The sequence below is a fragment of the Trachurus trachurus genome (assembly GCF_905171665.1).
Source record: "Trachurus trachurus genome assembly, chromosome: 17".
Lineage (NCBI taxonomy): Eukaryota > Metazoa > Chordata > Actinopteri > Carangiformes > Carangidae > Trachurus > Trachurus trachurus.
The window spans coordinates 22,010,821-22,036,200 of record NC_139900.1 but is presented as its reverse complement, the minus strand read 5'-3'; the positions used below and the strand labels follow the sequence as shown (position 1 = coordinate 22,036,200).

Below are 25,380 nucleotides of genomic sequence, written 5' to 3'. Positions count from 1 at the left end.
CAACACAGGTCAGGTCTGAAACCGCTGCAGCCACATCCACAACAGCAGCAGAGCGCCACCATACCGACTTTTTGAAAATGCTCCTAAGCTTCGGGTGACTCCCCCTCCTCCCTTCGCCCCCCCCGACCCCCTCCCTCGAGCCACCCATCTAACATCCAACACCAGAATTTAGTGACTCAACAGCCTTTTTTGGTTGCAGAGGAGGATTTCTGCAAAGCCGAAGCCTGTTGTTGCAGTGGCAGTCGGGCTGCACCATCTAATCCTCTATTTGGTGGCCATTTTGATTTTTTTTTTTTTTGGTTGTTGATTTTTTTTGTCTCCTTCAACAAAATGGCGGCTGAAGGTTTTCAGTATCGTGCCCTCTATGCATTTACCAAGGACCAGGACGAGGACTTGGATCTGCAGCCCGGTGACCTCCTGACAGTCAGCAAGGCGTCTCTGCTGTCCATGGAGAACTACCAGGAGGGCTGCGAGGAGCAGCCGGAGCGCCTGGGCTGGCTCCTCGGGTACAACGAGCGCACCAAGCAGAGAGGCGACTTCCCCGGGACTTATGTGGAGTACGTGGGCTCCGTCAAGATGGTGCTCCCATGGAGTCAGCCCAGGTCCCAGCGACCACTCCCTGCTGCTCCCAGACCAGAGCTGTGTCAAGGTAAGGACGTTTCTATATTGATTATGTCTTTCACATGTTTTTTTCTCAGTCACACAGCTGCGAAATAGGTTCGTCGTTTTCGTAACATAGTTCGTAGCAACACCATTGTACGTTTTAAGGTCACATTACCATATGATGTGGCGATATTGGAAATTTATAAATGATCATGAACAAAAGTTCTCAATAATGTTCCAGCATAGATTTTTATTGACTTCTCTTTACTTAAACAACAATTAAGACTATTTTGTTTCTACAATGTGATGTTGTCTGTGAATGTTACAATGAGTTTGTCACTTTCTGCAGCATTACAATGAGTTACTTAAATCTTCCACTACCATGAATGTGCATTTTTCAATGAAACTCCCACCACTTACAGTATGTGTTGGCAGTTTTGTGTAGATTTTTATCAATTGTTGTTTTCTGTTTTTCAACTCAGTTTGTTGCATATATTCAATTTAGGTTTTTTGTAAGCTTTGTTTGTAAGCTTCAGGTATGCAGAAAGTATCCAATAAGAAAGCAGAAATGTAGCGTTGTTGTGCTCGACCATCGATCATCAGAATAATCACCGATATACATTTGTAAATGTATAGATGATAGTTGATTTGTTTTATTATTTTCAGTGTTACATTTAATTTAGTTATTCTGCCCCAGTTTCGCATAGTTTATATAATATATATTATACAATTGCATATAACCATGCTTACAACATGTACGCACACTGATTGTAATGAGACCCTGTTAGTTTATGACGGTGCTGCGGCGTGATTTCATTCATTTTGGTTTCTCAATCAAAATTGTGATGAAGCTCTGAGGTTTTGCATGAAAAAGATAGAGAGAGAGAGACGAGACGAAACATATTTGCTTTCGGTCACGTAACATAGTTTCCCCTACAATCCAATCTGCAATCGGTGATCAGCGGGATGATGATCACTCCATCAGACTATGGTAAAGGTGACGCAGCTGCGTAACATTTAATGCAGCCCTCTGTGCTTAAATGGAGCTTTCTGGATTTGCCTTTTTTGCAAACAACTTAAAGCAATTTTTTTTCACATAGCTTTTTGTGTTGCGTGAAGAGGGAAAGTTTTTCTGTGCTCACCTGAAAGACATAAGGGGTTAAAGATGTGTATTTACACTATGATTTAGTGACTTAAAAACCAGTTTGGGAGTCAGTCTTGGCCCAATATACAACTTGCACAACTGGTGAAACTTGAATCATTCAGCATATAGCCGACTACATATACTCAGAACGGGCTTTCCACTGGCAAGTTACATGTTTGAATCAAAAAATATTATTACCGTATTATTTTCAGATATTTATTTTAAAGGAGGAGGAAAGTATTTTGTTTTGAAAGGTCACTGAACTTCCTTGTGGAATAACAACATTAATACAAAACATGTCTTTAATCCATGTCCACTGTGTCCAACTAGCAGTTTGTGTACTTGATGTATTTCTGGTCCATCAACCACCTTGGGAGTTTTGATAGTCACATTTGGCAGTGACCTTGAACTGACCCTTTAATCTATACTTAAAACGCGTCATAAGCCTCACCTCTTTGGAAGTTCAGCTAACCAAACTCTGTGCCAAATAATAAAGGGCTAATCCATCTACTTACTAGACTCTCCTGTACAGGTCTGTCTGTGTGGCCCCCTTTACATTCACCATTAACATGTGTCCTCGCCATTCCACTCTGCATCTGGGCTTATCTGCACAAAAATGCCTGCTGCTCCTCCATTGTGACGTCTTATTAACCCCTCTTCTCAACTGCGGGCAAAGGATTGCGCAGCAGGAGGGGTTGCAAGGAGTTTTCAACTCTGCTGTGACCAAGACTCACTTACAGACACATTGAGAAGGACTAATGTTTTCATAGGTGTGTTTTTATTTAGTGCAAATTGAGAGTAATCCAACAGTTGAGGGAATACAATGTCACATGTTTTTAATGCGAGATAAGTGTTCTTTCACACCTCTCTTCACTCCCGTGACTTTGGGAAAATAGGTCCGTCGGATATTTATTCATAATGGTAAGAGTCTGCTTTCAGCTACAACAGCGTCCAAGTCAAATATAGTCTTGGCATGGATTGTTCGACCTTAGCAAGCTCAACTTCAAGTAAAAACTTTGATTTGTTACCAAAGTTCTTTTGCTCTTCCAAGATTTCCATCATTTTCTCCTCATTTGCATTCCCATGCTTTTGGCTTCAGCTGGAAAAGATGCGTTGGGCCAAAATAGATAAATAGAAGTTTTAATATCATTCTACATATGAAACCAGACAATCCTCATCTGCCAAAAGCTGTATTCTTTTCAGTTCCTCCATGCTTTCTTTATGACAGATGGGCTAAGTACCACTCTGAGCACGTAGGCTGTGAACTCTGAATTACCTCTGGTTGAGCCAATTGGCTATTCATCGTGTACAACAAAGTACACTGGGCCTCATTCAGATTCATTTCTCAGTATTTTTCTCTGAAAAGTCCGAAAAGGCCTGCGATATCACAGCAGCAGCACAGATTTATCCAGAATTCTTATCAAATGAGATTTGTCCTTGCCAACATTTATAAAATCTTGAGAGTGAGAGTGAAAGTGAATAAAGCACAGGCTTAAACGTCCTCCAGCAGAGGCAGGTGAGGAGGAGAACAGTATCCTCGCTCTTTGACAGACAGTGAGACAAACCAGTCGGGCAGCAGGCGTTTGTGTCTGTGATTTGGAGAGACGGGGGCAGAAGAACCAAGTGAAACCCTCAGAGTGAGAGAGAGAGGAGGGGAAGGCGATGTGAGAGGTGGGGTGTGGGGGTAATTTTACAAATATCATCCTCATTTCCCTGAAGGAACAGAGGCCCTGGTCGTCATGTGAATAGAGCTATTGTTAATGTGGCCCATTTACCATTCACTGGGATCGTAACATTTGGCATTGTTGGGCAGCACCACGGCCCGGTGGTCAGGGAAGTTGACCAAGTTACAGGTTTAATCCCAATCTCCAACCTGTAGAAATTAAGAATTGATTTATTTGTCTGAACCGCTTTATTGCAACACACGACTTTACCGCAGTTTATTTTTCAGACGAAAAATGCAGGTCATGGGAAAAGCTGTGGCTCTTTGAAACACCTGCACACAAAACAGCGTGACATTGGATGTAATACAGTAAGAAATGTGTAACCTGGTTACTGTAAACTCATGGTTACATGTGTTTGGCTGGTTATCAGATTTCTGCTCAGCCCCAACAGCACAACGACAGGAGCAAATGAGGTTCATCAGTGATATTTATACATTCGATTGACACTGAGAGAGCTAACTCTGTTGCGACAGGGAAGTTTGTTTTTAACTTTCTGCAGCATATTTTATTTTCAGTTTAAGTCAGACCTTAAGATTCCTATTTGGGTTGTGTAGGTATAATAGATAATCCTGTCTTCACTAGGCACTGCTGCTACAGCAACACTCAGCCTGAAGTCTTTGTCATGCAAATACAAATGTAAAACAGTCATTAGAAACATGGTTTGAAAAAAATCTGGTTTCTTTTATAGAAATGTTGCTGTTAATCAGATTTTTCGTAACCTCGACTTGACGACTAACCAGGTTTTCTCCTTCGCACTGAAGAAATCACATCACTGCAGTTTGTCAGTAACAACCCGGTTACTGAAGTGCATGTAAATGTGTCGGTGTTTTTTCGACAGCAGCAAGCGAAATGCAAAACGCAGATGCAAATGGCTCGTCTTCTCTTCTGTCTAACGTTGCATAGTAATGTGAGGATTCTGGATTAGCAGATGACGTCATATCCAGTGTGAATATCAATAAAGAAGAGCGGCTGCTGTTGCACTGATAACATGCACCCTCATCTACACTTGGATGTTATGTGTAGATTGTGTGTGTGTTTGATTGCGGCTTGGCTTTCTGGCGATTTGCAAGTGTTGCATCTGTCAAGTTTCCACACTGTGAACCAGTTTGTTTGGAAGGATTTTGAGCGTATCATGTTACAACGTGCATGTTGCTTCAGCACAGCGAGGGGAGAAATTAGACCCAAAACTTTTCTTCACTTGGAGCAGAAATAATTCTTCAAACTCAGTGTGTTTTTTTTTCTTCTTTGCATTCTCTTCTCTCGCTCTCTCCTCTCCCTGGCCTCACTTTAACTGCCTGCTGAAGTGAACCATGGCTTGGCATTTTTGCAAACTCCTCCCTTCGTACTCCCTCTCTCTTTCCCTCCCTCCCTCCTCTCTCCTTCTCTCCCCCATCCTCCCTTCCTTTTTTGCAGCCTCTCTGCCTGATTCACATACACGTCTGATACTGTCTCTGGGCAGCTATAAACCATGTTAGTGGGGGCAGTTCTCAGAAAGGAGAGGCCTCCACTCACTCTGCACTCCCCGTGCCTTACCAGGAAAACACTTTCAAAGAACCCATGGAGGGGCTTGGAGAGGGTGGGAGAGGGGCTGAAACAGCAGAGAAAGAGAATGGGAAAGATATGGAGAGGCTGGAAAGGGAGGGAGTCGAGGGCTACGGTGTAAGCCAAGGCCACCCTATCCAACTGCAAATATAGGAACCAGCTGTATTTGGTTTCTCCTCTGACTGTTGTATTATTCTCCCGGACTTTAGTAAATTTAGCATGTTAGTTTGCAGAGCTATAGAAAATTTTATTTTCTGGAGCATTTCTTTACCACCAGAGCAGCAAATGAGAGCTCATTTAAGCGTGAAGTTGTCTCACTGAAAGATTAATGGCTTTAGCAAACCAGAAACACAGCAAAGTACATTTTGTACAGTTGCTTACTAAAAGCAAGAGTGAATTAAAGCCACAGCTCCTGTTTACTTTGACAAGAGTGATACCAGGAAAGCATTTATAATCAAGTATGCAGATGTTTTGTCCAAACAATAATAATAACCATGCTAAAAAAAAAAAAAAAGGCCAAGAACTTAATCATGCTACAGATGCAGATCTGTACTTTTCTTCTCAGGGCTGAAATCTCCAACTCAGCATTTTCATGAATGTGTAAGTGTCAGAGAGCTGGAAGCTGTTTAGTTCAGTGTGTTCAAGGCCAAGCCCATGCTTGAAACAAAGTAGTTTGTGCAAGGTACTATAGAGCAACCATGTCTAAGGGAAGTGTTAATAGCTGTTCAAAATGGCTATGTTCGACTGTGGTGTTAAAAACCTGTCACATGAGACTTGTTTTAATCAGGATACAGGGAACGCTTTTGTACTATATCTCTTCAGAGGCGTTCATAATGGTGCATATGAAATGTGACAAAGAAGTTGCGAGGAACAAGAAAAGAGAGTTTGTGAGAATGTCAACTTGTTGGACACAGCCACCTTAACTTCAACGCCTGCAGATGGTGTTGAACAATTCGACCGACTGACTGACGGACTGGGTGATAAAGTTTCACCACTGATCGCATTAAAGTTTCCTCATTGACTGTTTCTCATTCAACATGCAGCGACATGAACAGTTTCTCAGGCGTTACAGGTAGTATATCCAACTAAGCCACTTTGCTATTAGATTTAGCAACTTTTTAGACCGTTAAAGCTATAGTGCGTAACTTTTTCAGGTCTGTTAAATGTCCGTTGCGCCCAAGCCATTACTAGATGAGATTATGAAGTGCCGACCCTTCGGCTGACTCCACGTGAAGCCAAGATGTGGATTTGAATATACCACTGTACCACAGTGTAACGGTTACCACAGGTAAGTATATTATATTGATGATATTTTAATATTAAGCCAGTATCAGTGAGATCTAGGAACGACTGCAGAGCCTGAAAGCCTGTGTCAGCAGAGATACCACACACACACACAACTGAATGGTTTGAATTGAGATGTATTGTACACAAAATAATAAACATGAAATTACAGACCCTGCCTACCTAAGCCGGCTTCCTAGTGTGCACATATGCACAATAAATGGGCCCAAAATAAATAAAATAAAATGAATAAACTTGAAATAAAATTGTCCTCTTTGGAGGTTTCCTCAAAAAACAAAGAGTTCAATGTCCAATGTGCACTGCTCCTTTACGGAAAGAAGCAAAGGTCTCTTGTGTATGAGTGTGTGTGTTCTTGTAATATCTGTGTTCGAACTACCCGGGTAGATTTTTTTTTGAGTGTCAATCTTATCTGTCTGTGAATGAAGAGGGAATCGATGATGCTGTGTTCTGCAGAGGGGTCCTGCGGCTGGCCACACCGCGTTGCTGGTTCCTCCACAGTCACTTTAACTGGCTCGCCACTGAACACCAACTTCAGGTCCCGATCGACTCGGTCTAGGTAAAAAAAACAATCTATGCACACAGCGAAGAATGCATAAGTCACAATTTTTTTCTCTCTCTATCGATCTCCTTAAATCATTACTATCATTCAAACATTCTATTTAAGTATATCCAACAGTCTAATCATTATAAAATGAATAGAATCACATCACACAAGATATTTTAGTGCCAATGAGCCTATAAATCATGTACTCTAAATCACAACATTCACTTAAACATAATGAAATCATAGAATGTATTTAAAACTCACTATTTATATTTTTAACATATTAAATCTATTTATGCTTTTTTAACTGCACTGTAAATATAACATATTTTTAATTAAACATATGCCCTTTAATATATTCACCTTTTTTAATTGTTAAGATGAACTACACAGCCCTTATGTATTCATTTCAAACATATTAACCATTAAATGACATAAATCAATCACATCTTACATATAATCAGTCTAAAGAGCAAATACTCCCTCAATAAAATAACCTTTACCTCAAACAACTAAGTACAAGGCACCTTTAATGGTGTAAAACACTGTTACTGCTCTGCTTACAGTGCTAGAACTGCAGCTAGCTTAACCAATGTAGCAGCATAGTGTAAATAACATTAGCATGACAATGCAAAATTAGCTCGCGACTAGTGCGATTAGCTCGATGCTAACGAAATTAGTGATCTTTTTATACTCATTCATCACAACTTAATATGATCTGTATCTGTATCTGTGTAGTCTCACATAGCTACTCTTGGTGACAGTATCACAGCTCCGATTGGTTTTTATTCATGGATAAAGAGCAATATGATCACTTCAAGGAGTCAGTCAACACAGCCAACATGGTGCCTGCATTAGCATTTTTGGGAGCGTGCCTATGTTCCCACAGCCCTATGTTCCCTCAGCCCTATGTTCCCACTGGACTCTCTCTACCTATCTGGACTCCATCTATCTGGCCTGTCTAGCCTCTACCTGGTCTTAACCAACTCCTTTCTTCATTGCCTAAACCCAACCAATGGTGGGACCAAAGGGCTGTGGGAACATAGGGCCTAATTTTCAGTGACAACAAAAGTTAGAAATGTGGGAACATAGGGCTGAGGGAACATAGGGCTGTGGGAACATAGGAATGACCCCAGCATATTTCTTACCGGAGCTAAGGCCCGCTAACAGAGGCGTTCCGTTCCACCTGAATCTTCACACAATGTTTCACCCTGACGAACGAACAACATGTTAACAGTCTGTACCAGAGGAATTATGGTGAATTTCTGGTTTGAAGAGCGTATATTCCCTACCGGGAGTTCTCAGTGAGCTGGGTGCTCTCAGGCAATATCTTCTGCCGAAAAGAGAGTGAACTCAGGCTGAGAGAGCTTTACTCATAGCGGACGCACCACCCTCTGGTTGGCCAGGGAACTGCACTATTTCAAACTGCAAGCTCAGAAACCCAGGTGGGTTACAACAGCCACACTCACCAACGGCAGGTGATTATCCCCCCGTTAGTGAGAATTAATATATGGCTATATAGTGGACTCATCCCACAATGCAGCATGAAAAGCAGTGTACAACCGATGGTCACTAAGCAAGCAATATATTCCATAATGCATTGCGGTCATGCATCGCGGTTGGCATTGATCTGGACTGTGTTAATTACGTCAATTAACTGCTTGGCGGAGAAGTGTCCGAAAGTATTTTTTTTTTATTTATCATTATTTCACTGGGGAGCTGAGAAGGGAGGAGTGAATGAGTGAGTGATTTTGGACACAGCCATAGCTTAGCTTCTCAGTGTTGGAAAGAGTTCAAGTTTTATGCAATAACTGTGAGGTCAGGCTTCGTCTTTTGTGTCACCCTGGCCCTGTTGGAACTGACGGCTGGTTTAAATGATGTCTTAATGGGCTCTGGTTTAATGACACTGGGCTGAGTACTGTGTGCACACAGAGTAGGAGAGGTTGAATAATAAATAAATAAAGGGCTGAAACCATCTGACACTAGGTAAAATCCAAATACGACATGATGGCGTTATTAATATGCTCATTGAATATTATATCATTTAGCAACTTTTCAAGCAAGCTTTACTTTACACAGTCCAGCCATATGCAAGGTTTTGATGCAGCCTTGTTACCGTATAGTATGTCCCGATCTACTGCAGCCTCAAAGATGATCTTGTCAGGTTGCATTAAACACCACTCAAGCAGCCTGCTATTACATGTTTCATTCTGCATTTCTGCAGTAATCTCATGTTAGCTGTGCCTGCAGGCCCGTAAAAATCCTGCGCTGTGCTGAGATCACCTGTGTTTGCCTTGGTTGCGGGGGCTCACTTGTACATGTGTAGCTTTGAAGCATGTTGTGACAGAGGAGTGGATGGTGTGCCTGGTCATGATGCATTGCCTGTCTGCATAGCTGAGATGCAGTGGAGACATGTAGCAGTGAAACCTGACCAGCAGCGTACACACTGTTACACACCATTCGTGAGCCAGACACCAACTGGCCTTGTCACCACTGCACATAAGAAACACATGCTCCGAGTGAATGGCGTGGTTCAAAAATGTTTTAGCAAATTTTGTCCTCATTTATCGATGTAGGTGTTTACTTGCAGTTCAGCCTCAAATATTTGTGTACATTTCCAGCACAGTGAAACCTTAGAAACTGTGAAATAAAGCAGATGATAAAAGTGATTCAAGTGAATCTGTTATTGTTTATAATGGATCAACCATTCACTGATTATACTAAACTGACCAAACTGAAACGGACCAAGCTTAAATATATTATAAGCTTAGTATTTTTTGTGGGATATTCAGTTCCATTGAAATGGAGTCCATTACTCTAGTATTTGTTGGGCATCAGTGTTAATTCAATAGTATTTTATTTTTTAAAAAATGTTATTATTTCAGCATTATTACAGTGTGTCTTTTCTGGCTTGATTTTTTGAAAATGCTCAGCTGCCTCTGTGTTATGGACACTAAACTCCACCTGTTACGCTGTTCGAAAGAATCAGTTGCACCAGCGGTGTTGCTTGAACTGGACACTCTTTAATAATAAGACATTCACATGGAATCAGCACAAATCCACAGTGTTGAGAGTGTTGCAGTAAAGGTGAGGAAATTCCTGAGGTTTGATTCGACCAGTGAAATCCTGTGAATGAATTCATGCTGTATCTCCGCAGCTTCATTCTCTGACACACGGCTCCGAGAGGGAGAATGCAGCAGAGCCAGCTACGTATTACATAAGCATACTGATGCAGAAGATACAGAGCAAATATTTTGCTTTGCATAGCTTTCCTTCATCCAGGCTACTTTTGCCTGTCTGCTGCTTGCCTTGGACTGAGCGAATGGGTCAGTGTAAACAAAAGACAGGATCTGCAGCATTCATCCGACCTTCACGCTCTCAGCTTCATGTGTGGACAGCAGGAACAACACATGACTGTAGATTTTCTCACTGACATAGATGTTGTTGAATGACCATCTGACCTTAATTTACTTGCTGTAATGATTTTAGCAAAGCTTCCCTGGAGAATATTTGAAAACACAAGATCATGCATCGACTAGACTCATAGCTTCAAAAGCGAGAGTGCAGAACTACACCCTCTTTCATGCTCTTTTCCTCTTTATCTCTCCCTTTCTCATTCTCTGTCTCTCCCATCGGCTACATCTCAGGGCATGTCAAGTCATATGCCTGTCTCTTAGCTTGCAGTTTGCCAAGGAAGTGGTTCTAATTGACTAAGGAGCTGCTGTTACTTTATCTCTCTCTCTCTCTCTCTCTCTCTCTCTCTCTCTCTCTCTCTCTCTCTCTCTCTCTCTCTCTCTCTCTCTCTCTCTCTCTCTCTCTCTCTCTTCTCATATCTTTCCAAAACCCTGAGAAGACTCCAGGGATACAGCTGCTTGTGCAAGAAAAAGAAAAGACTCCTTCTTTTCATGAAAGTCAGAGCCCCCCCCCCCCCCCATTTTGAGCAGAGAGAAATATACAGTGAACTGAATGTTTATGTTTGTACGGAGGAGCGAGAAAGTTCCTTCCTCTTGGGAAAAATATGGCAAATCATTTTTTTCCTCTCCACTCTCCTCCCAATTAGTTGGAATGTGTTCATCTCTGTGGTTTTATAGCCTATGTATGTACTTATTTCCCTGTTTCATGTCATTTCCCAGTTTTATTGCCTGTAGCCTGCCTCAACACGACTGTTCCATGAGGACTGGCTCTCGCTCCCTTGCACTGAATAATTAATGCACTCTACTTTCTAAAGCAATGAAGTTTCTATTTTGCTGCATCTGTATTTACGACAATCCAATCTTTCTTTCTTGGACAGTGTTCATTTGATCTGAACAAGTAAATACAGGCATAGAACTAGCAGCATGACTACAGCTGTACATCAAAGCAAAAAAGTTAAGGGTTGATGGTTTGTGTAAATTGTACTGAGAGGAAAAACACCAGCATCGATTTGATTGTGTGCTTAGATGCCAAATACACCATAGATACCTCAAATGGGCCTCAAATTGCCATGTTAATTCTAACCTGTAAGATTAAAGGTAAATCGTGTGACTTTGTTACAGAGCTATTGAAGGTTGGAGTGGTTGGTTTTAACAAAGCTTGTGACCATGACAAATGGAGTAAAGCTGGGTTCTGATACCCAGATAGATTCTTTCTAGTTCCTTCAAAATTTGCCCCAAAGCTAAAGGAACTGCCCCTGCTGCAATGACAATGTAAATAAAAATAGCAGAATTTTCATTTTAATGTTGTATGCTACCTGCCAAACTGTAAAAATGAAACCTTGGTTTTAGCAAAGTCTCTTATCATTTGTCTGGTCACTCACTTTGGTTTCTGAGAGGCCTTTACACTCTTTACACACATTACTCAAACTGGCCTTCTGACAGTCTGGGCCGGAAGCATTATGGTTTTAGGTTATCTGTTCATATACCCATACTGTATCTCTCTACAGTTCGTTTCATTCTCATAAACACAAAATCTCAGCAACAGCTCGAGGGAATTTCTTAAGATAAGAATTTGGTGATCAAAAGTTGAAGGTTAATGTTACCTCATGTAAAAACTTTTTGGGTCAGAACTCATTCATTCATGTGCCAGACCAGTTATAACACAGTTTAACCCAAATGTCTCAAGAATAATTATAGTGTACACCCTAAAGGTCAAAGGTCGACAGTGTGATGTCATGATGTTCTGCAAAAGCACCTCTGGCTATTATTCAAAACTGTAACTCAGGAACAGAGGAGGAGATTGTGGCCATATTTCCTTCAACTGGGCTAGTTGGCCGAGGCATACGACCACGAGGCAGTAATTCAAGTTGGTCTAAACACCGGGTCAGTGAGGAGACACAAGAGACTACTATCAGTCACAATAGTTTCTTTTAAACATGAACACGATCTGCCCCCTAAGTTGTTTTTGTGCCCTTACTGAAGTTAACCTTAGCACACAGTTGGGGCGGATAGGAAAATCTTTCAGTAATGGTCATGTAATGAGCTTCGTTATACAAAACTACGTTGACTTGCCGATGGGCTAGTTAGATCAGAAAACAGTCATCTGAGTCCACATAAGTTGATGTTTGGTTTGGTTGTTGTATGTAGAAGCTGTAGTAGTGCACATCGAGGGGAGAGAGACGCTGTGATAAGAGAGGAGGGGGGGAGGGGAGGGGTCTGCCAGCCAAAATGGCCAACAGGGATAAGGAAGACGCAGAGGTCTGACTGTGTGCTCGGCTCGCTACAGAGCTGAAGACTCTACCAGGCAAGTTTCCATGTTAAAGTGGCAGGCACGGAGAGAGCGTGTGTGTGTGTGTGTGTGTGTGTGTGTGTGAGAGAGAGAGAGAGAGAGAGAGAGAGAGAGAGAGAGAGAGGACAGAGATTTATCGCATAAAAACTTTAGCAATTGAGATCGAATCAGAGGAAAAGAAAGAGGGAGCGAGAGAGAGAAAGTCCAGCAAGAGCAAGAATGCAATAGGGCAAAAGACAGAGGGAGCGAGAGAGCGAGGGCCAGAGACGTCCAGAGAGACTAAGAACAAGAACCAGGGGGGTCGGGGGGACGGAATGTGCTGACACGGCGTTTCTTGTTTGAACTCCCCAAATTAATAATCAGCAGCGGTTTAGCCGAGCTGTGCCAGGAACAGGAGCCTACTGCCAAGCCCCGGCCAGGCCAGGCCCTCCCTGCTCCCAGTGTTACCCCCCCTCCACCCCCCCCCCACCTCCCTGCACTCAACCCCCAGCTCACAGCCCTGCTCGGGGGCCGAATAGGAGGCGCTGCCTGCCTGCCTGTCCCGGCCGGGCCGGGTCTGGCACACTGCCACAGGGCTTTTGCTTGTTCAGGAGTTTTGATTAAATCCTTTATTGTGCTCCACTCACGCAAAGAGCTAAGGCGAAACACCGAGCAGGATGGAACGGAGGGGAGGAGAGAAAGCAGGAGGGGAGAAAAGAAAAGGGAAAAAGAGAGAGGGAGGGGAGGGGATGAAGAGGGGGGAGGGAGGGAGGGAAATGGGATCTGTCTCTTTTTTCTCTCTTGCTTTCTCCTTTTCTCTTTCTTTCAGATTGAAAAGATGTTTGATTTAGTCTATGGGGAGTTGTAAAGTACATAAAGTTTTTGCTCGCCATCAGCAGTCTGGTTTTTTGTGGCCTTTTTTATTTTCACTCGTCTGAACAAAGACTATTTTCAGTCTTTTGTACAGTCTCTAAATTGTTCTGGTTGTATTATCATTCGTCTCATCAGCTAGACGTCCAGACCACAGTGACAGGCCTCAGGTTTTTTACTCTGGTTTAATTCTCTTCAAATAAATGCAACACAGAACTCCACAGTCCCCAAATGCTTTCTGCAAAACCAGCGCACCTCTTTCAAAATGGATTCTGAACTCCACCTTATCATGTTTTATAGTGTACTTTTCTACGTGCTCTCGACATTATACACGCTCCATATCTCCAACTGCTCCTAGTTAACTGGACCCTTGCGAGCGCTGCAGCACCCCCCGTGGTCTTTTGGAGGCTTTGTGCCAGAAGCGTAACGGTGATTTGTGTTGTTGTTTCAGCTGTTTCTGCGCTGGACCTGAGCGAGCAGTTCACACCACCAGAGACGGCTCCCCCAGCCCTCGTCAACCTGATCCAAGCCATAGAGAAGAGAGGTATGTCCATGTCAACAAGCCATCGTATTTGTCTGTCTCGCTCGCTCCGTCCGCCTCCCTGTCTTTCCGTCTATGTGTGACTGTCTCCCTCCCGCCATCTACCTCTTGCTCTCACGCCAGCATTTGCACAAGAGCAGACATACAGTACAGACATGTGAATGCAGACGGTCACACAGATGTAGAGGAATACGCGCACGGCACGTTCATGCACGCACTCCTCCTCAGTCAACTCACAGACTTGGTAAAGTTAAGTTTACTAGTGGGTGGTTTGGAGCAGTAAACTTTTTTGTGACAAGTGAAAGAGAAATTTAAAACAATTTTAAAACAAACAAAAAAAAATACAGTGTGTCTTCATTATCTACTTCCCTTTCGTAGAGGAAACTCTAGTGTATCCTATGCTAAAAAAGATAAGGTAGGAAGCATCGAAGCTTCTTTCCCCAGCTCTTATCAAGGCTGCCACTGAGACACTTTTACAACTTAGAGACACAGACTTTTTCGTCTGCAGCTCTCGTCCACTCATATAGAGCGAGCTGGGTCAGAGGTCGTCACCACCACAGGTGTGTACAACCTGCTGAGATGCGATGGCTGATCAAAACACAGTGCATTAATATCCACAGTCATCATCAAGTCTCATCAATGTAGAGTAAAGAGTCATGTCCTCATTCCAAGATTTGGTTTTCTAAATATAGTCATACTTCAGACATGTAACAAAAGCCAGCAGCAACATCCAGGGAGGGGGGGGGGGGGGGGGGGGGGTCATATATAAAAATGTCCAATAAAGGAGTGATGTGTCCAGTGCTTAATTGCGCCTCCAGATAATCACTGGTTAATGTTAAAGCAGCACTAAGGAACTTTTCAACCTTCATAAAATATTTTCATAACTTTTGTGATGATACATCGACTTACAACAAGTTGAATGACACCTCTGTCATGGCCTGAGGGGGTCTGTATCTCTTTCTCTGGCACTAAGCAGCTTTGAGGAGCATGGTAGGAACCCTGCTCTCACGCTAGTGTTCATGGGAAATGGAGTCTTCCTTCACTTTCACTTTTGCGAGTCACAACAAGGAGGGAACAGGCAAAACGGCACTTTAGCAATGGATTATGTTTGTGTTTTCACTTTGAAATGATCCACTGGAAACAGAAACTTAGTTTTGATGTCTTCTGTTAATTTTAATGCAGGATATTTACAGGGCTTCATGCTAGTGTTCATGGGAAATGGAGTCTTCCTTCAGGCAAAACACTACCGCTTTGGTCCACAGGCGCCGCCAAACTCAACCAAAACTGAAAGTTCTTTAGTACTGCTTTAAAAGCATCACAACCAGTTCACAAACAGATCTCCACAGACATGAGATTCAAACTCTGGTTGGTATTATGTGAAGTTTTTTGTTGAATATAACAGGGAATTGATAATAATAAGTCACACCAACTTTAATCTTCGTCCAGGGACAGAAAGATGCACAAGAAGCAGTCTTAGCTGTAACCTTAACTAAACTGTTTGGTTAGTGTTAGAATTTGACATTATTTTATCTAATCTGAGGGCAGTAAGCCTTTTCTTTGGGACTGGATGTGGTTAAATAGATCCAAGTTGAGTTAGAGCAGTTTTCATTGGACTCGCTGGGAGTCCTGCACAGTGGGTTTCATTCACACTATGTTATTAACAAATACCACTCGGTGGGTTTCCATTCACACTTTTTCCTCTTTTTTTTCTGTCTTCCTTTTTGACTTTCTGTCTGTGTATCTCCTTAACCGTCATGGTATATGCATATTAATATAAAAATGTGATGTAAGGTCAAAACATTTTTTTTAAAAGGCAACATACCACAATAATGTTATAATTGAAAATCTTTAACCTTGTGTAAATATTACATAAATGATAGTATCATGGTAGCACATACGTATTTTGCCTTGTGGATCTTTATCAGTTTTATCAATTTATCAGTTCATCTGGTTGCTTTTGTATTAGCCTATTGATTAAGCGTAATTGTTCTTTTGTGTACACTTTTGTACAGTTTGGGCTACACACTCTCTCTCTCCTCCTCGCCACATGCAGATTCTCTACCTAACCACCTGTCACTCATCCGTCTGTCTGACTCTCCTCCTGAATGAATCTCCTCATTCGAGGAAATATTCAGATATTGCTGTCTATAGAGGGTGTGTCTCTAAATATAAACAGTATATGTCGGAGGGATATTGAATTATTTCCCCATGTTGGATGCACACACACTCTGCCTATATGGTGTGGTTTTCACAACTACCTGAGAGACTGGCTCGTCTCAAGGAGTTGCCTCCTAGATGCAAGGTGTCTAGACTCTGTGTGTTTCTAAAGGTTTTTTCATGTCAAGCCTGTGAAATGAGTAATATCATTCAGACTTAAATGTTCTCCTCAGGGACATTTTCACAGGAAGTGTGAAATCTTTTGCAGCGAACAATCTTGCTAAAAAGAATCCGGTGATGTTTCAGTGTAGAGTTAAATTTTTCCGTGCTGCGCCTGGCTGGCACAGAGCAGAGTCACTAAATGAATCACACATTTCCACAAAGAAATCAAGCAAACAAAAACGAAACACTTAACACAGGAACATTGGTTGGCTCCGCTCTTGTAAATATTGCTCATACAGAAACATTTGAAGGATCAACTCCTCCCCAGTTGATTGATTACTGTCTCTCTGTTCTTGGATGTGAGACTGGAATGAAAACAGCCCACGGCTGACATGTGCCGAGAATTTCCAATTTATGTCTTATTTTATCTTAAGTGCTTTGTCGTGTACAAGTTGTTGCTCACAAACTGACAATGTCCAGCTGCTAATAAAATGTCTTTGTTGCGTGTTCATCATTTCTCCCGTATTACCTTGTCATAAAGTCGCCTACCTCATCAGAGTGAGCTACTGGCTGCAGTGTAGGGATCACATGTGCATTTCATTTTATCATCACTCGTTACCTTGAATTCCTCTTCTTAACCTTCTGGTTTATTCTTCTTTTAAACTTCACTCAACTGCTTTTTTCTTTCTTTCTCAGGTCTTGACTTCAAGACATTGTACAGGACAGCTAGCTCCTCGGGTTCAGACAGCCCAGTGTACAGCCTTAGCACTGGTGAGTTAGTTTTAATTAGCTAAACTGGACTTGTAAGAAGTATTATGGAGCTTGTATGCTGCGTTGCACCTGCACCTTAGTAATTGTAATGTTTCAGTGTTTAAATCAAAGAGATCTCATGCTCTTCAGGTCATAGCCCTGCTGTTTTAAAGTTAAAACACAGTCAGCAAAATAAAACCTCTCACCAGATTTAGATTTCATGAATTTACTTGTCTTTGTGTATGTCTTTGTGATCCAGAGGGTGACGTGGGTCAGAAAGACGTGGCTTACCTGTCCGAGTGCGTCCTGAATTACTTGGGAGACCTCCCGTCAGCTGTCATCCCTCCCTGTGTCTACCCTCACCTCCAGACAGCCGTCACACTGCAGCAGCAACAAGTCCTACAACAGTCAGCAGGTGGGTCTCAAAAGCTGACACCCTTATCATCACCTCTTCTCTATCTGCAACTACATTACCAAGAGACCAGAAGAAAAATAGATCAACCACATGCACATGTTCTCTGTGACTGATTGTCTATCTATCTCAAGTGAGATTCAAGTCCCTGCTAGTGGATGACTTCCACTCATAACTGGAACCAATGGCCTAACCATAACTATAACCATATAGGCAATGGGCATGAGCCTTTAAACTAAGATGTATTGTTATCAGTCACTCAGATTTCCTAACCACTCTAGATGAGGTATTATAGTATTATGATATACGCTTGATTCATTCTTGAATCTGTGTGAGACAGGTGAAATAATCTCATCTTGTTGGTGCTTTATTTTTTTCTTGTTAGGAGAAAGACAAAGAGCGAAAAGATGGCTATTTTAGATAGGGGTTATTGTGCAGTGTCATAGCACGAGCCGAGAATTGAGCCGTGTGCTGCCGGTGCTGTTTTAGTGAACAGAGAGGCACCTTTCATTGCTTCAATGACTGTAATTCAAGTAAAAGAATTGCACGAGGCCTAAACCGAGCCTTGTCTTCTGGTGATCGAGGTCAGTCGCATGTCAGTGCTGAGTGAATAAGAGTTAAGTGTCAGGAGAGGGTGAGCTCATTCAGGCATGTTAGAAATGCTTCAGCTGAATTTCTTTTACACAAAGGACCCCACCATTTCATTACATATACTATATACACAAGACCGGTTTGCAGAAACATGCACTGATCATGCATTGTCCTTTTATTGGTACCGACCAAATTCTCACCAAAGTACCGAGTATCGATTCACGTCAAGTCAAACGGTACCACATTTCTGTACCTGAACACAACTTCGAGTCGCATGCGAGTGGATGGGCTAGTCTATGGGAGGGTCTGGCTGATGCAAATATTAGGGTTTGTCACAGTAGTCTTGTGTATAGATCCTCTGTTCATGTGTGTTTGAATCACTCATTTCAGACGGTGCGGTTGCTGGTAGCCATGACAGAGAGGTGAGCCAGGTCCTTGAGAGCTCCACCACCGTCCCTCTTCATCACCGTCTCACCCTGCAGTACCTCCTCACACACTTGGCCAAGGTCACCCAGCTGCAGTCCTCCAATGGCCTGGACACACACACGCTGGGAAAGATCTTTGGACCGCTGCTCATACGGACCGGCCCCTCCACCCCTTGGTAAATGTTTGGGTCTTTTACACAGGCGCAAAGTGTGTGCAGTTGGAGTGATGATCGATGGACATTCGTAGTAAATCTAGTTTGAATTTGATCTATCTATCTATCTATCTATCTATCTATCTATCTATCTATCTATCTATCTATCTATCTATCTATCTATCTATCTATCTATCTATCTATCTATCGTCTGTCTGTCTGTCTGTCTGTCTGTCTGTCTGTCTGTCTGTCTGTCTGTCTGTCTGTCTGTCTGTCTGTCTGTCTGTCTGTCTGTCTGTCTGTCTGTCTGTCTGTCTGTCTGTCTGTCTGTCTGTCTGTCTGTCTGTCTGTCTGTCTGTCTATCTATCTATCTATCTATCTATCTATCTATCTATCTATCTATCTATCTATCTATCTATCTATCTATCTATCTATCTATCTATCTATCTATCTATCTATCTATCTATCTATCTATCTATTGCCGGAAGGATCAATTGACTGTTTGATTGATTGATTCATTCATTTGCAGGTTGTCAGTGGATGATAAGTTCCCTGCCCTTGTGGTAGAGAGGCTGTTGATAGAGAGAACTACAGAGCAAGACCTCACTCCTCCAGGTTGGTTGCTTTTGTATTACCGGACAAAACAGTATTTACTGTATGTCATCGACAGCACAAACTATTTTACTGTATTACAGACAACTTTCTGTTTGTTGGCACTTTTGTCAGTTTCCAGTGGGTTTAAATGTGAAGACGCTGGTTTACCTTACTCCAATAGAATATACAGTTTTACAGTAACAGTGATCCTCTGTCTATGTGTGTGTGTGTGTGTTTGTGCCTCTTTGTAGTTCTTCCAGCAAAACCAGTCAAGTCAAAAATGGCACCATCAGCTCTGACAGACACAAGCAGCCTGTTGAACGACGCTGAGTGGTACTGGGGCGAAATCTCCAGGTAACATATTAAAAGCAAAGTGTTTAGCGGAAATTTGATCACAGTCAATATAAAGTTTCCAGAGCAGCATTTGAGTCACCGGTCGCCATGTGCATTAGCCTCAATTTGATAAATGGTGGAACCACATCATACATGTAGTGGATGGCAATCAATTAGGATTGTTGTGTGCAATACCAGTATACTACATGCAAAAACTTTTAGAAAGCCTTGCACGATATGTTATTGCACATTTTTATGATTGTTGACATGTTATTATTTTGCAGTTAAATCACAGCTAATCAATAATGAGAGAAAAAAAAACCTTTTTGAATTTACAGAGAGGAGGTGAATGAGAAGCTGCGAGACACTCCAGACGGCACCTTCCTCGTCCGAGACGCCTCAAGTAAACTGGAGGGCGAGTACACTCTCACCCTCAGGTAAAGCAGCATTTGTGGTTTTAAGTTTCTTTTTGAACATCTGCCGCACTGACACACCATCTCCAGCCTGGATACAGCAACAATGTTTGTTTTTTTTCTCATTTGGCTCCTGTCTCCCTCTGCAGGAAAGGGGGGAACAACAAGCTGATAAAGATTTACCACAGAGACGGGAGGTACGGCTTCTCAGAGCCTCTCACCTTCCTGTCTGTAGTGGAGCTCATCAATCACTACCGACACGAGTCCCTGGCTCAGTACAACGCCAAGCTGGACACTAGGCTTCTGTACCCGGTCTCCAAATACCAACAGGTCGGTGATGCTGCAGATTATGTAGCAGTTTGTTGAGTTAGTCTTCCAATTCACTTCATATGAACTTCTGTAAGCCTCCTCTGATTTACAGTACAGCCTGTTTGAACAGTGTTTCATAGTTTAATTGATCCATTTGGTGACATCTGATATGTTTCCTCTGCTTTGTGCATGTCTCAGCTGGTGAAGGAAAACAGTATAGAGGAGGTGGGAGAGCAGCTGAAGGTCTACCATGAGCAGTACCAGGAGAAGAGCCGTGAATATGATACATTGTACGAGGAATACACACGCACCTCACAGGTACCAGTTCAACACCTATGGACACACACACCCCTACATACACCACACATATGGTATTATGAGTCATAGTGGATATAATATAATATAAATATAAATGTGTATTTATCTTACACTTACATGTTTTCAGGATACAAAGTGTATCCTGAAAATAAGAAACAATGATTATTTTACATGAGAACTGGTTGTAGTGAGAATGGAATATAAGAGAAATATAGAATAACTAAAGTGATATGATTATGTATATGCAATTTTTTTTTATATAATGTATTATTTCTGATTTTGATTCTGAATTTATTTGACATTAGTAAAAAATTAAACAACACTGGAGCACTTTATAATATGAGAGCACATATAGTCAAGATAGATTGCTGATTTTATATAGTATGAAGTATGATACAGATAATTAAAAAGAATCAATATCAGAATTATATATTGTACAAACACATTATAAGGCACTATGCATCTGCCTTCCTGTTAGCTTTTTGATTACATTTCTCTATAAACTGTCTTAACTTCCAACTGAATGAAATATAAAAGTCGTCAAACTGACGGTCACGGTTTGTGTCCCTCGCCTTTTATTCCACAGGAGCTGCAGATGAAGCGCACAGCCATCGAGGCCTTCAATGAGACCATCAAGATCTTTGAGGAGCAGTGTGAGACTCAGGAGCGCTACAGCAGAGAGTCTTTGGAGAGGTTCCAACGCGAAGGCAACGAAAAGGAGATTCAAAAGTATGTTGATGTTGGTATGCAGGAAATTTTTAACAGTCCTGCCTCTGCAAAACCAAGGCAGCATAAACTCAAAGCAAACAAATTATTACATTTTGTTTTTTGTGATCTAGAATCAAGCCGCTAAATAAGGGTGTTTTCACACACGTTTAGTCACCAAATGTTAAAATGATACATTGTTTAATTTTTCAGTTAGTGCGGTTGCTTTCACACCTGCTTTTTGTCACTCGGGACCAAACTTGGAGAGCGTCATGTCTCCATGACTACCGGTTGAAATCTGGAAGCGCTGATTGATAAAACTTTCATGATGGAGACTCCAGTAGGGCCGGTTGTTAGTAGCTCTGGCCATTTATTTCTATATTGTTTGCATGTATAACTCTGTTTGGTACTTCCGGCTGGTTTCCGGTTGCGTTCACCCAGCTCGGTCCCGTTAGTTCCTGGTTAAACGTTAAACACGGGCGGACCTCTGCTGCTCGGTAACCAGCTGCTCCGCGGACACAAGGGACGGACCCGCCGACCTGTCCGGTGTCTGAGCGACTCAGCGGACACGCACCGACTGGCTGCCCCGCTGCTGCTGCTTCGTTTGTGGGGACAGAGCTGTGTAGGACCGGAGGAAGACCGGAGCACCGGGCGGTCTCCCCGCCGCGTTAACCCGTTGTCAACGACTACGGGAGCCCTTTTAGCTCAAACTTGTTGAGTTCGCCTGGCAGTTGGGTCGCACCAGAGTGCGGTTGCTTTCACACATCAACTAGTGCGCACCAGAGTTCGGCTGGAGCCGAACCGAGACCACCTCCTCAGGCTGCACTAGTTTTGGTGCATTAGAGTGCCATGTGCTTTCACACTGACCCAAACTGGACCAAATTTAGTGCGATCTAAATTTAGTGCGCACTAACACCGCAGGTGTGAAAACACAGAGTAGTATTTTCATATTTTCTTTATTTTGCATTCATTAAGCACACGTTCATTGAATTATCCTTTCTCAAATCAGGATCCAGAGCAACTCGGAGCGTTTGAAGTCCCGTGTGAAGGAGATCCACGACAGCAAGCGTAAACTGGAGCAAGACCTGAGACAGCAGGTGTCTGACAACAGAGAGATCGACAAGAAGATGAACAGCCTCAAGCCGGATCTCATGCAGCTCCGCAAGATGAGAGACCAGTATTTGATGTAAGAAGAACAAATTAAATATTTACACCACGCTTAAAATACATCCTCACACAAACTCTAACGCTAGTATCAAAACCGTCAGTCAGCACTGAACCTGTGATATTCTGGCTCTGCAGATGGCTGACACAGAAGGGGACGAGGCAGAAGAAGATCAATGAATGGCTGGGCATAAAGAACGATGCTGATGAGTAAGTGCTGGAAACAAGGCTCTGCTGTCACATCCCCACCTGAGTGATTGGAGAGTTTTGTGCACGATGTGACGTGTACTTGAATGTTTTCTGTGGGTTTTTTTTCATGCGATTCCAGCTCCTACTCGCTGGAGGAAGACGAGGGCTCACCCCACCATGATGAGTGCACCTGGTACGTGGGCGACATCAAACGAACCCAGGCGGAGGAAATGCTGAGAGGCAAATGTGATGGAACCTTCCTCATCCGTGAGAGTCAGTCACAGAAAGGCTCCTACGCCTGCTCTGTAGTGTAAGTCTGGCTTTATGTTTCTTTTAAAAAAGGAGAAAATCCACTCGGAGAATTTTTTTTTGTAAAAGTAGAGAAACCATCCCTCAACAGGGGAGGTGGCCTCAGACACCACCTATCTCCAATTTACAATGCTGCCCTTTCATCCCTTCCCAGGAGATTCAACAATCTAGCCTCAAAGAACAACAACTGTCATTATAACAACATAGGGCACTAACGAAGTCGAAACCAACTTTCCATCAAAGACAGTCATTTAAACGACTGTCGTTGGCACTTGGAGCACAAAAGGGAACCATTGACATCATCACCCTTGTGAACGCCCACACAAGAGGTTAAATAGTGAGTCTCCACACCAGATAGTTGGACCAGTCCCAGCCTGGTCAGATGCGTACATGAACTGATGAAGCCTCTTGGATGAGAGGTGAAACGTCTTCCTAGACAAATAACTAAGTCCAGTTGCTTTCGATTTAACCTCCTTTGAAATACTATGACCTGGGCAAATGAGAATATGCACCGGCCCACTGTATTTTCCATTTTGTAATGTGGTAATGTACTGCTTCATTTACATCAACAACAACAAGTCTGTTTGGTACCAGACCCAACATAACTCACATCATCATTTTGAGTCATTTTTAGTTCTTAATAAGATAGTGTGACATTTTGTGAACTACACCTACTTGCTTCCTGAAGGAAAACTAGATGAAACGATGAATACTACCACTCTATAGGTCCATATGGTGAATGCACAGATGGGGAAAATTCATTCCTTGTTTGCTTCTACAGTCTACAAAAGCACAACTCACTGTTTTAGTTGGAGTTTTATGTGCAGCACTATTTACCTTTGTGCTACTAAATATGTTTTCTGTAAAAGCAGCCTCATTAAATGAAGATATAAAAGTGGAGTCCAAAAACATTTTACATTGTATGTTATTTCATATTGTGACACTTCTCAAGTTTACATGATAACAAAAGTTTACATATTGACAACATTTTCCTTCCTTCCTGTCCTTCTTTTCAGTGTGGAGGGCGACACCAAGCACTGTGTCATCTACAAGACGGCCACAGGTTATGGATTCGCCGAGCCCTACAATCTGTATTCGTCCCTCAAAGACCTGGTGCTCCACTACAAAAACGTCTCCTTGGTCCAACACAACGACCAGCTGAATGTAAATCTCGCCTACCCTGTCCTGGCTCGCTCTCAGAACCAGAACCAGCACCCGAGATGAATCAACCACCAGCAGCGCAGGACGTCAACCAGGGTGGGGAACTAAATTTTCACTCAAATGCATTGGGGGAAAAAAAAAAAAGTCGAAAGTGGCTGGTTAAGAGAAACTGAACTGCCACAATTTAAAATTCATCCTTTTTTTTCGTCTGGAGCCTGGTGCTGATTTCCCAAACTGACCCCAGTCCGGCAAAGAGCACTCCTTGCTGACAGCATGGCTTCAACACAAGCACACTGCTAGCAATAACTTAGCACTGTACAGTTAGTCTGGCTGACGCAGCAAGTTTTATCTTGAGGAGAGACTCGCATTAGCCAGCCATGACTGTACAGTGTCAGTTATGAAAAAAGTGTGACACATTTTCAAGATAATACATTTGATACAGAAAAAAAACTAAAAGGAAGACGAAATAAGCACACACACACACACACAAAAAAATATATTGTTTTCAAGATTGTGAAGAGGAAGAGGAGAGACCAGATGGGATGATGAGAAAATTTACAAGAGGCACTTTTCTTTTCTTTGCCTTGAAAACATGATGACTGTCCACAGACAAAGGCCCGATCTGTCATCCCCAGACTGCCTGCAAACTCTCCGTAGACAAAAGCCCGAGCTGTCGTCCACTAAAAGGACTGGCTTCGGCTGAACCAGGATGCTCGCTTCACACCTTAAAGGTGCATGAGAAACCGTGGACCTGGGGTCGGGTGTAGTCACTGGAGTCTGAGGGGGAGAAGATGTGGGGGGTGGGTGGGGGGCCGGGAGGTCTGTTGGGTTGATGTTTTTCGGGGTTTTAAAAAGATCAATTCATTTTAAAGCTTGCTTAAGTGCCATAGTAATAGCTTTGAATGACCACAAGCCTGTGTCACTAGAACAAGGGGGCATGTCAACGTTAGAAGAAAGAAGAGAAGGAAGGAAGGAGGGAGTGAACGACATAGACTATGCTACAGCTTTAAAAAAAACACACACGCACACACACATAGGTATATTTTTTATGAAATGATCTTTATTTCCAACTGCTTTGGCTTGTTGCTCTCTCTCAGCGGGCCTCCTTCCGAATTGACGAGGTACACCATACAGTGAATGCTGCATTACAGGACAGAAATGTGTGGTACATATTTGGTGCGTTGTGAATAGAGAAGCATTTTTTAATCACAATACACCAGATAAGATAAGATAAGATAAACTTTATTGTCTGTCACGAGTGACAGAAATTCGTCTTTGACA

At 42.5% G+C, this 25,380-nt stretch overlaps 1 protein-coding gene across 2 annotated transcripts; it reads left to right on the top strand.

The window, feature by feature from the left end:
- The first annotated feature begins 176 nt into the window (after positions 1-176).
- Positions 177-24,555, top strand: pik3r2 (phosphoinositide-3-kinase, regulatory subunit 2 (beta)). 2 transcript variants are annotated; one of them, XM_083992188.1, is made up of 15 exons: positions 177-649; positions 13,866-13,958; positions 16,971-17,045; positions 17,284-17,439; positions 18,418-18,628; positions 19,134-19,219; positions 19,450-19,552; positions 19,870-19,968; positions 20,094-20,274; positions 20,452-20,571; positions 21,158-21,300; positions 22,286-22,462; positions 22,579-22,650; positions 22,769-22,939; positions 23,955-24,555. In XM_083992188.1, exons 1-15 carry the CDS (start codon positions 331-333, stop codon positions 24,160-24,162), a joined length of 2,214 nt encoding a protein of 737 aa, XP_083848314.1. In that variant the 5' UTR covers positions 177-330; the 3' UTR covers positions 24,163-24,555. The 2 variants fall into 2 exon arrangements, with proteins under 2 accessions (XP_083848314.1, XP_083848315.1); XM_083992189.1 differs by lacking the exon at positions 16,971-17,045.
- Positions 24,556-25,380: the final 825 nt, after the last annotated feature.

Excerpts from the sequence above, each read along its gene's own strand:
- pik3r2 (XM_083992188.1), top strand. The coding sequence starts at position 331 with ATGGCGGCTGAAGGTTTTCAGTATCGTGCCCTCTATGCATTTACCAAG. Across the intron at positions 19,220-19,449 it reads GCAAGACCTCACTCCTCCAG|TTCTTCCAGCAAAACCAGTC; the intron begins GTTGGTTGCTTT and ends GCCTCTTTGTAG. Across the intron at positions 21,301-22,285 it reads AACGAAAAGGAGATTCAAAA|GATCCAGAGCAACTCGGAGC; the intron begins GTATGTTGATGT and ends TTCTCAAATCAG.